Genomic DNA, 15,032 nt, shown 5'->3' on the forward strand with positions numbered 1-15,032 from the left:
GTTCGGTTGAATCGCACTAGAGTTTGTTTTCCCTCTTGGTGTGGTTTGTTTGAGCAGATTTGAAATTGCACTCGAGTGCCACCAAAACGGACTAAAAAAGGACAAAGTGACTTGCGATGTGCATTCGCCGTTTGCAATGCATTTAAACATTGTTTTCCAGCCACAGCGGCGCTTCATTCTTCAGATGTATAGTTTGTCTAAAGTGATGTATAAAAACTATATAGTACACTATGACCAAGGATACAATCAGTTTCATTGTCATTTTCCCGCACGTTTCCATTGTATCATTTCTTGCCCTTGGTGAAAGATGTGAAAATGTGAAGTGATGTGGAAGCACCCTAAGTGTAATCTTACATTTTTATAGTGGTTGTCACATCCAGGATCCACATACTGTATAATAACACCCTGCTGCTGCAAACACATGTTACCCCTGTAGGAGATCTATATACAGGTGGAGCTGGGGTGGAGGAGGGAAACGATTGTTTGCTTTATACAAATGTGAGTTCATTTAAAAATGTAACTGTGCCTCTTAGGGTGCTTTCACACCTGTGGATCGATTCTTTTGTTCTGGAACAGGGATTAAATGGTTACAATGTTGCACTTAGCATCTTTATGATTATGATTTAGAATGTTTGGAAAACAGACCTTTAAAAATGTTTATAAGATTACTGTAAAAAGCAGATGAGACCAAATGCTATTTAAAATATGTCTTACAGATGTAACATTTGTGTGTGCAATATGGGTCAGTCATTATATAAAGAGTCAGAATTATTAGGCCCCTGTTTATTTTTCCCCCATTTCTGTTTAACACAGCATATATTTTCAACACATTTCTAAACATAATCATTTTAATAACTCATTTCTAATAACTGATTTATTTTATCTTTGCCATGATGACAGTAAATAATATTTGACTAGACATTGTTCATGACACTTTTATTCAGCTTAAAGTGTCTTTTAAAGGCTTAACTAGGTTAATTAGGTTAACTAGGCAGGTTAAGGTAATTAGGCAAGTTATTGTTTAACAAGGGTTTGTTCTGTAGACTATCGATAAAAATATAGCTTAAAGAGCTTAGAATGTTGTCAAAATGTTTTAAAAAAAATTTAAAACGGCTTTTATTCTAGCCAAAATGAAACAAATAAGACTTTCTCCTGAAGAAAAAGATTTATCAGACATACTGTGAAAATTTCCTTGCTCTGTTAAACATCATAGGGGAAATATTAAAAAAGAAAAAATGGGGGCAAATAATTCTGACTTCAACTGTATATTATTAGTTGAAGGCTTGAAGCCCTCGTGAATAATTAACCTCCCTTTATATTTTTCCCGCAATTTCTGTTTAACGAAGAGATTTTTTCAAGACATTTCTAAACAAAATGTTTTTAATAACTAATAACTGTCAGTATATAACATTTTACTAGATGTTTTTTAATTTACAGTGTAAAAAAATCTGATGAATTAGTCCTGACGGCACATGTTTTAATCCATTGTAACTTAATAAACTAACTTAATCATGTTATAACTTAATTTTATAAGTTACGCAAGCTTTAAGTTTGTTGTCAGTTTAACATAATATAAGTTCAATGGACTTGTACTGTTAATTTGATTCAGCTTAAAAATTTAGGGCAACCAGGATTTTTTGACAGAAATATTCAACTTAATGTGTCGTTTAAAGTCTTAACTAGGTTCATTAGTTAAGTTTGAGTAATTAGGTAAGTCATTGTATAATAGTGGTTCTATAGACAATCAGAAATAAATATTGCTTAAGCGGGATAGTAAACTAGTTGTTGTATTTATGTGCAATACATAAAGCAAATATATTATCAGTAACTGCATTTCAATTATCAATAAAGGAGTATTAACCCTTTCCTTTTTCAGTGGAAAAAACTACAGTAATCAGTTACACTCAATGCTGCATATGAATTTGGCATAAGTATTTGACACGGCCATTTACTCTTCCCTTTGAAGCAAACAACACAACAAAGCCAGTCTAAAAAAGCACAGGAGACGATGCTTTGTACAAAAACCAATTATTGAACTTTATTAACATCGAGTTTTTTTCCTGCAACATTTTTTTTAAATTCCAGTTTTCTTATTAACAAATAGAAAACAGACTGTGTATACAACAGATGGAACCTCTACAGCACTAATCATTCACAAGGTAGAAATGCACTGCCAACATATTCGGAACATATATGGCCAGATGTCCCTTTGACATGCCGGTTGTAATCGAGCAGGCATGAACATGACGTCCTGTAGGAAGTGTTTTAAGTCGACTTGTGCTGCTCCACCCCCACCCACCAGAAGAAAGCGCCAGACACCCGGGGTGTGCGTGGATAATACAGTAGATAGAACTTTTGTACCATGGATAGACTCACATACAGCAGTCTCTCGTGTTTAACTCTATGTTGGTATATCAAGAAAAAGTCCAGGGTTACGTTTCGAGAGATTCATGGACAATAGAGCAGAAGCTGTTTATATACTGTATCTATAATAGTATTTATTCATAATTATACATTTTTTGAATGTATATATATTTCTATATATCTCGTATATTTCTGTATAAAAAGAAGAGTTGGATTAAACAGAGCTGACTCTCCTTCGAGGAGTGGTTTATACTGTACAGGTGCCGATGGCGATTGGTCTCATTTCAATATCAGGTCTTCAAATGTCCTAGAAAAGCAGGTGAGAGGGCTGTTTTTTTTTCAACCCCCCATATTTAATCTTCACAAATCACTACTGAGTTCTGTACAGCCTTGATTTGATGCGTTAGTTGATTTTCTTTCCCCCTAACCAAACACTTGTTTATTTTCTTCTTAATTTAGTACCACTAACCCAAATATATATATACGTCTTGTGGTTGGAGAGTTTCTCAGAGACAAGAGACGTTATTAAAGGCTTCTCCAACAAGTTGAACCCGCTTATTTCAGCCCAATTATACATAACGAGGAAAATAACAAACAGTAAAATCGTGTTACAAAGTCAAACCATCAGCAGCTCAGAGAACGCCGGTCCTCTGGTATTAGTATCAGGAACATGTTGAAAACACATGCTCTTGTGCTAAAATAACCTATTAGAAAGAAAATACCAAACAAAAGAAAATAAAGATCGACCCCACAGTTAAGGCCGTTAAGACAAACAATGTTAAAAAATGATTTAAAAAAATGCAAATATTCTAAATAAGACAAACAATATCGTCATACTGAATTAATAATAATAATAATAACAAAGGATGATGATCATGATAGCCAAATGAGAAGGAAAAAGAAGATTTAGTGCTACCAGTAGCCTTGGACTGTAGTCTGGGTTGGCGTTCGCTAAAGAGAAACCACTAGAATATCGTTTATTTGACTTTTTTTTTTTTGTAGATGGTGCTTCTTGAAAGAGAGTTGTCTATGTTTCTTAAAGCAATCTCTTGGTGCCGGTCAATAACGGACTGCTCTGATTGGTTAACCAGCCACTGGATAGCCTGCCCTTCCCGCCCCCAGCCCCAGATCTCTGTACAGGATGGGGCAGGGGGACAGGGGCTCAGAAGGAACACTTGGTGCACTCCTGAAGAGTTGTACCAGAAGGCTGTGGTCCAGGAGTGGTTACGTTGCATAGTGATCAAAGCTCCCCAGGTACTCCAGAGCGGCTCTGTAGCACAGCTGGTACTGGTCCTGCAGGGCAAACAAACAAAAATAATCAACAGTACGTCACACTTGCATCCTTAAATATTAATCACTGATCTCAAGCTCATCAAGTTGCTTTAAATTTGATCCCTCTTTAGAAATGACAAGTGCTTTTGTTTACTCTAGGTCAGGGGTGTCAAACTCAATCCCTGGAGGGCCGAAGCCCCTGCACAGTTTAGTTCCAACCCTGCTCCAACACACTTACCTGTAGGTTTCAAACAAGCCTGAAGGACTCAATTAGTTTGATCAGGTGTGTTTAATTAGGGTTGGAACTAAACTGTGCAGAGCTGCGGCCCTTTTGGAACTGAGTTTGACACCTGTGCTCTAGGTCAGGGGTGTCCACACTCGGTCCTGGAGGGCCAGTGAGAGTTTAGCTCCAACTTTAATCAAACACACCTGAACAAGCTGATAAATCTCTTACTAGGTATACTAGAAACTTCCAGGCAGGCATGTTGAAGCAAGTTGGAGCTAAAGTCAGGACTTTGGACACCCCTGCTCTAGGTAGTACCAATGGACAAGTGTTTAATTCCGTGGTCTTAAACTCAATTGCTGGAGGACCACAGCTCTGTATAGTTTAGCTCCAACCACCTTCAACTCACACCAGCCTAATAGTCTCCAGTAGTCTTGAACACCACAGTTGCATCAGCTGTGTTTGATTAGGGTTGGAGCAAAACTGTGCAGAGCTGCGGCTCTCCAGGAAATGCATTTGAGACAGATGGTTTAATACTAAAGCCTCATTCACTCTGCGAGCGACTCGCAGCGGCAAAGCGACAAGCGACCGTTCATTTCAATGGAAAGTGAGCGACTTCCGGGGACCTCTGTCTACGCAAGGTACATCAACCAGGTGGACGTGTCAAGCGACGCGACGAAGTTGAGATCCCTTCAACTTTATTCAAATGATGAGTGACTTTTTTTGAGCAACAGCCAATAGGGGCACCTGTAGAGCTCACGTGATCCTCTCTCTACTCGCTCAGAGGCTGGTTGTATTCTCCGTGCTGTAGACCTACATAGACCTGCGTTTCCAGCAGATGGTCACAGACAGGCAGCTACGAATACACTGCTAGTGTGAATGAGGCATAAGGCTGCGTTTACACTAGTGCATTTATTTTCTTCTTTCATTTAAAAAAAATATCTCCATCCATGCTATGTCTGAAAACTCATGCAAGAAGCTAAAAGTCGCAATAATGTAGCAGAAAACTGTAGCCGGAATACAATTATTAAAACTTTATAACAGAAAATAATATATAACATAATTTGCTATAAACAAATTGTAATAAATTGTTTAATGATACATTCATCTTTTATTTTTCACTTGGCAGCAAAAAACGTTACTTGTGTTCATTAAAAAAAGACCAAATGTGAAAGTATATAGTAAGTAACAATATAATTATAGTACACAATTCTATATTTAACTATTAGACTGTGGGGGGTAATAATTCTGACTTCAACTGTATGTAAATGTGGATTGTTATAAAATGTTGTCGTGTAGACCTGAAGCTTTTTCAAAACCATGTTTTTTGTGTTTCTGGCAACATTGCTGTCATGTAAACAGTCTAAACTGAAAAGGCACTGGTGTAAACAGCCTAATATTGAAGTGCATATCTGTGATGTAATATTGTTTGGGCAGTCGGGCAGTACTGTACCTCTGTCTGCACCATGGCAGGCCTTTGTGTGCGCAGGGTTTTAACCGTCTGGAACAGATCCACCACCCCCTCATATCTCATCCTCTCCAGGACAATACTGAGAGTGATGAAAACACCTGTTCTTCCCACTCCAGCACTGCAAAACAACAACATCTCTCAACTTAACACCTATTACACAAGGAGGAAGGATGTGTGTGATACATTATACTGCCGTCTTAAGTGTAATGTACAAAATCGGGGGTCAAAGCTATTAAATTAAACTTAAAGATGTACACTCTTCCCGCCACAGATTAGCATACCTGCAGTGCACAGTGATTGGTCCATCCTGCCCAAACTGCTCCTTGGTTTTATGAACTTGCCCAATGAAATCGATGAACCCCTCACCGGTTTTTGGCACTCCCTGCTCTGGCCAATCAGTGAACTGGAACTGGCGAATGGTTCTGGATTGACCGTCCTGTAGGGAAAGCACAATTAGTGGTTTATTAGGCTGCTGGTTTCACTCAGATGCGCACACAACAGCTGGATATCTCCCAGTCCATATGCTCACCGTATGACCGCTTGTGTGTGCAAGTAACAGCTACAAGCTGACTCATAACCTTGCTACTATTTCTAGACATCAGAAAGCTCTGAAGTCCACTACGAGCTGTCCTGCACTGGATGAAACATCTGCCGGCATCACCAGACTCACACACTCACACCCCTGTGTTGCCCTCCAGTATCACACTGAGTGACATCCAGAACAAATAACAAACTCAAAACACACCTCCAAGCAGCAATTACCAGGGTTCATGCGCTTTAAGATGACTTAAATACTGACTTAAAATGACATAAATACCATTACTAGTAATATTACTGAACGATTTACCATACTTCACCAAATGAGTGGCACTGCTCCAAACTTGATCTGATATGTTTAACTATGGGTGACTATAATGCACACAAAGTTTGGTGACAATATGTTGATTTCAATGCGCAATTTTTGCCTCTTTGACTTCCATTCATACTCGTGCAAATGTGCCAGAATGGAACTGACAATTTTGTATGATGCTGCATTCTAAAGTTTAAGAACAGTGAACTAACCTGGAAATTCACATCACATGAATGCTTGAGACCAATATAAGATGAAAACCTGACCTTTCTGTACAGAAAATTTTAATTCCGCCTATTTTCGCAGTAGCATCCAATACAATTTCGCATGTTCAAACTCTAGTGTGACCGCCGTGGTCACACTGCTCTGTTTTAAAGTAAAGAAAAGTTTAAGTTTAAGAACTAAAATGCGTTTGGTGTGATCTAGAGATCTGCGCGGGACTGAAGTTTTAGCCCCGCTCCTGCCAAGTTTCATTCCGCACCCGGCCGCTCCCGCTGTATATTCAGCCTTTGTTCACCTGCTGCCCGCCCTGCCCCATTTTCTACCCGACCCGGCCATTCCTGGGTGCTGTATCCAGCATTTTAGATGTGTTCTTTGTGAATGGCCCATTACATACATTTTAGCACTCAAAATGTTGACATCTAGTTCAACAAAAAACTTAAAAATGATAAATGCAGTCAAATTTTGAATGTTTAATGCAATGAAAATGCAGTGGACAATGGTAACAGTGTATCTTTGGTGGTAAGCAGGGAAGGAGACCAGTGGCCATTATGTGATTGGTTGAGGTGCCATTTGTTCCAATGGTAAGCAATACTAAAGCTCTCAAACCCCAATAGCAACAAAATCTATGATACAGCATCATGTCTAGTGCTTGTTGTTAAACGAATATGGTATTAAAGAACTGTATGAATTTGAAAACATTTTGCCAGAGCCATAAAGATGATCAGTGCCATTCTTCAATGACAGTCTAAATAGTTCTAATAGGCTAAAACCGTTGCTGTTCTGTCCAAAACTATGTTAGAAAATCTTGCTTTTATTATTAAGGTGCAGTGCAGTGGCCAATGTTCAAGTCTCTAGGCCTTACAGTTGCCTTCACAGTTCCCTTTTAGGGAGGAATAACAGTAATAATGCAAATCCTTACACTTACAAGCTCTCAAAGCCCTAACAACACATATACAGGTGAGAGTTGCACGTACCCTGGCATCTGTGACTTTGAACTCTCGCAGGATGTACTGGGGCATGTTGTATTCGGCCATGGGATCCACTACGAAGTACTGATAGCGGGCTGAGCGCTCGGCGGGCCAGTACTGATGACACTTCTCCTGCGGGATCAATTACGGAAAAATGTGAGTTTATGGCTCATTAAAGGAGCAGAATACAAATAAACGAAGGAAGGTGCTCTTACCCGTCCCATCTCTCTGAGTTTGGTCAGCATCACTACAATAGTGGAATTGTGCTCCCATAACATCCTCCAGAAGTCCTCGGTGGTCTCCGCTAGAGGACCCTGAGTGGCAATATAGGCCTTCTGCTGTCTGTAGACACATGCAAATGCATCGTTTGAGTCTTCCGTGCTCAGAATGATAACAAGATATTGACAATAGCTCTAGAAAACAGCTGTGCATTGCTTATGTCTGAAATGTTTGTGGGGATTGTTGATAAACTAGTCAGTCAAATAGTGGATTTGTCTTTAACTCTGTCATTGCCACTGTCAAGATTTCCATCATTTAAGACAACACTTCCTAGCTGCTGGTTTTCCATGTTCATTGTTATATGCTAGAGGGCGCCATTGCACAACTTCTGAAAAAGGATTCTGTTGTAAATTCCACCTAGATAGTAAAAGATAAATATTTATCTTTAAAAAGATAAAAAAGCTCTTTTATTTATTTTGTTTTGGAATATTGCATGTTCAGAGATTTGTACAACAACATATTCAGTGTGCCTTCAAAATTTAGCAAATGGGCCTACTAAATGTTTAAAAATGCTGTTGAATATATATTCTAACTATTTTGTTACTGATACAAGATACTTGAACTCCTTCACTTTGAGTAAGGACTTTCCTTCAAACTGGAGATGGCTAGCCATCTTTTCCCGTGGAGCACCATGGCCTCTCACTTGGAGGTGCTGATTCTCATCCCAGCCGCATCACGCTCGGCAGCAAACCACCCCAGCGCATGCTGAAGCTCCATGTCTGATGAAGCCAACAAAATGGATGTAAAACATTTTGTGATCTAAATATTATGAAAAAATAAAAAAATAAAATTATATATATGTAATTATATATATAATTATATATATATATATATATATATATATATATATATATATATATATATATATATATATATATATATATATATATATTTTTTTTTTATTATTATTTTTTTTTCATAATATTTAGATCACAAAAAGTTGGATCATAATCCCTGGATTTGTATTTCTTATGAGGACTATGACAGTTTTTTTAGTTTAGTTTTTCTTTTTTAATATGTCTCTGTTATTCCATTAATGGCTGTAATCAACATTGATAAATCACTTTTATAAATGATTATAAAATGACCGAATTATCATATTCTCCCTTATGTGGTTTTGAATCTGGGGTTAAACTTGATTCTATTAAACACAAAAGAAGATATTTTGGGTGATCGCTGGCATCCATTGACCTATATAAGTAGAAAAAAACTTACTATGGAAGTCAATGGGTTCAATCTCCCAACATTTTTAAAAACAGTTTCTTTTGTGTTCTATAGAGAAGACTTGGTAAACAATCCCTTAAAGCATTGTTTAATCACATCTGTCCACATACCTGATATATATAAATTTAATGGGCTCAATGAGAAATCATACCCATTTCTTTAACAACCCAAAATTCTAAACAGTAAAAAAAAAAAAATTAAATCAATATGCTCTTTTTAATCCAATCAAAACAGCTTTCTGCCAATCAGTCCCCTCTTTGTTTACACTTACCTATGTAGAGGTCAGGGTATTAAAAAAAGGGAAGGAATGTTGGCAAACTACAAATATACATGTAGATAGAGAAAGGCTGTGGTGTTGTTTCCCAGTGAGCACTGGGTGGCAGCAGAGCCCTTCGCTACACCTGCTCACACACTCGATGTGCACACGACAAATACGTTGCTGTCTCATACAAACAGTGCCATGGGTTAGCAACTAATGAAGGTGCTGCAGGCGAGGCAATAACATGGAACCGGGAGATTAAAGTCTGCTCAGGGCCTTGTTCCGACAAATAAAGAGACGGCAGAGAAGAAAAGAGGAGAGATGGAGAGAGAAGAGCCTGAATGAAGAGCCAAGAGGAACGAGAGACAGCCTTCCTTACTCGACCACTCATTCCACAGCACACACACTTGTATATACGTTTTATGAGGACTTTCTATAGGCGTAACGTATTTTATACTATAAAAATGACTTATTATTTGGTTTTACCCAACCTTAACCCTAAACCCAACCCTCAAAAGGACACCTACAGCATACTTTGAATGTGAAAAGACCCCATTAAGTATAATTTTTAGGAATTTTGAATTATGAGGACACAAGTAATCCAGCTTAATAGAGTACAACTAGGTCATACACATGACATTATGCCATTTTGTGTCCTCGTAAGTCACATAACCACTTGACCACACACACACACACGTAGCTTCCAAGAACACAAAACAGACGTCAGGGACACGCTGTCTTTGACAAATTCGAATTACCTCTATATTAATCACGCAGTTCTTTCTCGGAGGTTATTTTTCGCCCCAATCAAACGAAATTCCACAGAAAGAAACACTAAAACGTTAATAAAGGCTGACACGAAAACAGCTCTAATGACGTATCCGCTCAACTGGCAAAGCTCTTTGTAAACTAGTAAGAAGGTCAAGCGTGTTGTTGTGCTTATCGCATTAACAAGCTCTTTAAAAGCCGCTTAATTGCTGCTTTTTGACAAGACAACAAATCTGTGCGGCCAAAGCCAGAGGCTGGGCTACAAAAGAAGACATGACTGAAGAATGGGTTTTTTTCGGAGGGGGGGTTTAGAAATGCGAGTGGTGTCAATTACGCACCGGCACAGGTTGAGCTCTCCTCATTAAGTTTTAATTCAAACGAGAGGGGCTGATGCATCAAGCCTCTAGACATTTCCTTCACAGACTCTGTGACATTTCATGCCCACGCTTCGTTTTACGGCAAACACGACTGGCCTTTTCTCTCGCGCTTTTCTGTCTCTGATTTTCTCAAGCGTTCGGCCCCATTGAGAGCGCCTCCCTTTGTAATTCAATAAACAGCTGTCAGACAGAGTAAGGCAACAAAAAATGCGAAGGCTGAAAATGCGTCGACAAACTACGCCGTGCGGCTCATTGTTTAGGGAGAATATTGCAGAGGAGGAAAAGAGAGTTATGGATCATCTCATTTACCGCGGACACCAGAACGAGACGTGACGCCTGGTTGTAAACAGAATGGGAGGAACAAAAATAAGCCTACGAAATCGAAGCATTAACACTACTGCATTTATTTAGAGATGGATTTAGAGACCTAATGAACTAAACAACATACGCGAGTTAAAACTGGCAGTGGTGCATAAATAAAACATGCCAGCTGAATAGGAACTGAACCAATATGGATGGTTGAATTCAAATTATAACAATAAATGATTGGGTGCATATCGATGTAAATCCCTTGAGCAAGTCCAATTAGCGTTTACTCATCTAATAACAGGGTAACTTCACATGTATGGTAGTAATCCAATATGATATCTATCTTCACTCACCGACCACTTTATTAGGTACACCTTCCTTATACCAGGTTGGACCCCCTTTTGCCCTCAGAACTGCCTTAATCCTTCATGGCATAGGTTCAACAAGGTACTGGAAATATTCCTCAGAGATTTTATTGACATGATAGCATCATGCAGTTGCTGCAGATTTGTCGGCTGCACATCCATTATGTGAATCTCCTGTTCCATCACATCCTAATGATGCTCTATTGGATTGAGACCTGGTGACTGTGGAGGCCATTTGAGTACAGTGATCTAATGGGTATGTTCGAAAAACCAGTTTGGCCATTCGCCTCTGACCACTGTCTTCAACAAGGCATTTGTGCCCACAGAACTGCAGCTCACTGGATATTTTCTCTTTTTCTGACCATTTTCTGTGAAATACTCAGACAAGCTTGTCTGGCATCAACCACCATACCACGTTCAAAGTCACTTAAATCACCTTTCTGCCCCATTCTGATGCTAAGTTTGAACTACAGCAGATCGCCTTGACTATGTTTACATGCCTAAATGCATTGAGTTGCTGCCTTATGATTGGCTGATATGAAATTTGCGTTAACGAGCAGATGGACAAGTATCTATCTATCTATCTATCTATCTATCTATCTATCTATCTATCTATCTATCTATCTATCTATCTATCTATCTATCTATCTATCTATCTATCTATCTATCTATCTTTTAATCAAAATATATCACATTGCTATAAATAATACAAATAATTTAGTATAAAATATTTCATATATTTCATGTTTATAAACTATCACACACACACACACACGCACGCACGCACGCACACACACACACACACACACACACACACACACACACACACACACACACACACACACACACACACACATATATATATATATATATATATATATATATATATTAATCAGTCAGATAAGAAATAGTGCATAATCACTAGCACATTACTTAAAGTGTAATAATAAAAATTGTTGTCATTTTTAAAAAGCTATTTAAGTTACTCAGTCAAGAGAGTGATTCCCCCTTTGTTATTTAATTAACATTAGAAATGAACAGCAGCATGTTTATATTATTACATCATAAACGCATATCCAATATAATGCTACACATCAGCCTTTTCCCCTCAACTGAAAGTAGAGCTTCTAGCAACACAAGCCTGCTTTCACCACTAGCTGATATGTGTCAGGGAGCAATTCATAATGCAACACAACTGCTTGTACAGTCAGCCCTTTTTTTCTTTTTGCTCTTTTCACATCCCCAGCAGTCAGAATCATAAGTTTATGTTACAAATATATCATCAAGTTTAATCTAAAGCTTGAGTAATAAAGCAAACATGCTCTTCACCGAGTTTGTATGAGCAAATACCTGTATCCGTCAATGCAGCTGGCATTGATGTAGTCGGACCCCTCCACTCCTCGGATTGGCTGCAGGCACACCCGTGTGGACTCGAAAGGCATGATATTGACCAGCCGGTTCTTGAACTTGTTGCAGGGCAGGTTGGCGCTGATGAATCTTGAGGTGTGGGCTTTGGAGTTGGCGAGTCTCTGTTGAAACAGAGTTTAGTTTGAGCATAAACAAGCTGGAACAAACATTATGTCAGAAAACGGATGTTATCTGTGGGAACTGTGTCCTTTAGAGCAAAGCGCCAATAAAAGCATGTTTTGTGTATGTGTGTGTGTGTGTGTGTGATTGTAATTTCAAAGTGAAGGTGAGCTCTGCAGCACAAGAGTAACAGTCTGACTGGGAAAGCGAGGGCGTGACTGGCAGCGGGGAAGAGAAAGCACAGATGGACATCAGCAGAGAGCATTGGCTCCACTACAAGCTCCTTCTGCACTGGGTATCCACTACATTTTTTTTGGTGCCAGCTGCTGTTTCTACTTCTAGAATCCGCTCTGAGCTGAGCATGATAGTTATGCCAGAATTAGATTTTTTTTTAAATCAGATATAGCACCGTTACCCTAAATTTTGCAAAGTGGTTTTCATTTGCATATGCTTTTATATTGGTCATTTATACATAGTATACATTATATATGGTAGTTTCACATAGATCCGCACATCTGCAAGGGATATTGAACCGTTAGCAAAACTGTTTGTGTTTTTGGACTGCTATTTTACAACATAATAGCTGAGTTTCCATCTTAAAGTGAAGCAAATCTTTTCAAAGTTCACAAAGAATAAAAATCCCAACTGCACATTAGGTGCCTTATCAACCTAGTAACCAACCATAAACAAGGCAATTTGGACTGGTCTAATGGGATTAATCTGGTCTAATGGGTTTAATGCTCTATACTTGCTCCATGGTTTATTCAGCAAATGCATTTCGATCTCAATTATTCACATTAACCTTTTGCACACACGTCCAAAACCACCTCAAGGGAGTCTAAAAACCTTTTTAGAAAAAGTTTAGATTTTTATTTGAAATTTGGTGTTGTGTGTTTAGAATGTTCTTTAACCAAGGGTGATGGAATACTCTGTGAAGTTTCAGCTCAAAATAGCTAAAAAAAATGCCTGAAATTGAAATTGAGATGTAGCTTTACCTGAAGAGAGTGCTGTGTTTAATAATTGTGCCATGGTTACTTTAGCAAAAATCAAACAAAACATGTTAATATGTGTAAATATACATATGAGAGACAATCAGGTGCAGTGGTGTGCAATCACCTTAAACTCCAGCTCCATGGCTGTGACGGTCTCTCCAGCCGATGGCTGTGTGAGCTTCTGGATGTGGGCGTAGAGGTTTCGGGCAGGGACCTCTGTGTTTCCACAGGTGGCGGCCTCCAGAAGGGCCTCGTGGATAAAGATGTACTGGTCCTCCGTCTGCACCATATAGTTCCTCTGGGATCTCATGCACGTGACGTGGCCATAAATGTCTACGGTCTTCTCGTGCTTCATGCGCTCCAACATCGCATCGATGACTATGAAGCAGCCTGTACGGCCAACTCCAGCACTAAAAGATATAAACTACTAGTTAGACTACAAACATTAGATGCATAACATGCTGAATTATCATTCAAATTATTGTTATTCCATTGTCTGTTCAAGTTCTGGATTCTGATTGAAGGTGCGCAGCAAAATTGTCAAATGCACAGGTAGTTCCAGTTACTTTGAGTCTTCATTCATCTGTGTAATCTCGAGACCACCACCATTAAGCCGATGATGATTACCTATCTGGCAAATGTGCTTCAAATTATTTGTGAACAGGTAGCTAACACATGTTACTATAAGCTATTAGATATGGCTGATTACATGCACACACACAATCTCTCTCTTTTGCATGCAGATTCAAAGTAGGGACTAGAAGATCTAACAAGTCATAAATGGCAAAAATTCTGTCAAAATTTTCACTGCAAAAGCAAAATTAAATCGTCTATATCTTGGCAAATGACCAAAGAATAGGCAGGATAATAAACGCTTAGCCATGCATTAACTCAATAAAAATGCATGACTCAAAAACTGAAACGAACTGCTAGATGTAAGGCAGATAATCTGTTTTGATTGTCGATTACATATATATCATTATAGCGGTGTAGAAATTTATAGAAATATTATGCTCAGTGCTTTAAAAAAAAGCTAATTTATTTCAAATGAATTTAAATCAGTAATTCAAGAGTTCGAACTTAGCTGATGATTAATGATTAAGCGTTTGGCATGCCCTGAGCTTAGAAAATCCTCAAACCCCTCTGTTTCATCGAGAAAGAGGGAACTCTGAGCTCAGGTAGGTCTCGAGAGCTCCCTCAAATTCCTTCATTCGGCCAATTTCTTGATTATTCATGGTTGCCACAGCGGAATGAATCGCCAACTATATCAGCATAGGTTTATGCCGTGAATGCCTAGTACTATAACACACATATACTATGCCAATTTGGTTTATTCAGTTCATTTATACTGCATGTCTTTGGACTGTAGAAGGAAACCGGAGTACCCAGGGAAACCCATGCGAGCACGAGGAGAACATGTAAACTCCATATAGAAATGCCAACTGGCCCACCTGGGACTCGAACTAGCAACCTTCTTGCTGTGAGGCGACAGAGCTAACCACTGAGCCACCATGCTGCACTCTCTAGGATTAATCTAGGAAAGAGGGGGAGGAGTAGGGGTG

The 15,032-nt window shown here is 38.8% G+C and overlaps 1 protein-coding gene across 30 annotated transcripts in view; it reads right to left on the reverse strand.

Annotated features, from left to right (window-relative positions):
• Window positions 1-2,011: 2,011 nt before the first annotated feature.
• ptprfb (protein tyrosine phosphatase receptor type Fb) overlaps window positions 2,012-15,032 on the reverse strand; it is a 368,812-nt gene continuing 355,791 nt past the window's right edge. For 25 of the 30 annotated variants that reach the window (XR_012389651.1, XR_012389655.1, XR_012389656.1 and 22 more), the window contains 7 exon segments: window positions 13,595-13,880; window positions 12,302-12,480; window positions 7,586-7,712; window positions 7,377-7,502; window positions 5,612-5,766; window positions 5,313-5,448; window positions 2,012-3,657 (listed from right to left, as the gene is read on the reverse strand). Coding sequence is in view for 22 of the 30 variants with exons in the window: in XM_021481440.3 (XP_021337115.1) it covers window positions 3,589-3,657; window positions 5,313-5,448; window positions 5,612-5,766; window positions 7,377-7,502; window positions 7,586-7,712; window positions 12,302-12,480; window positions 13,595-13,880 (1,078 nt within the window). In the remaining 8 variants the exon portion in view is untranslated. 30 annotated transcript variants of the gene reach the window in all.

The sequence above is a fragment of the Danio rerio genome, chromosome 2, assembly GCF_049306965.1.
Source record: "Danio rerio strain Tuebingen ecotype United States chromosome 2, GRCz12tu, whole genome shotgun sequence".
Taxonomy (NCBI): domain Eukaryota; kingdom Metazoa; phylum Chordata; class Actinopteri; order Cypriniformes; family Danionidae; genus Danio; species Danio rerio.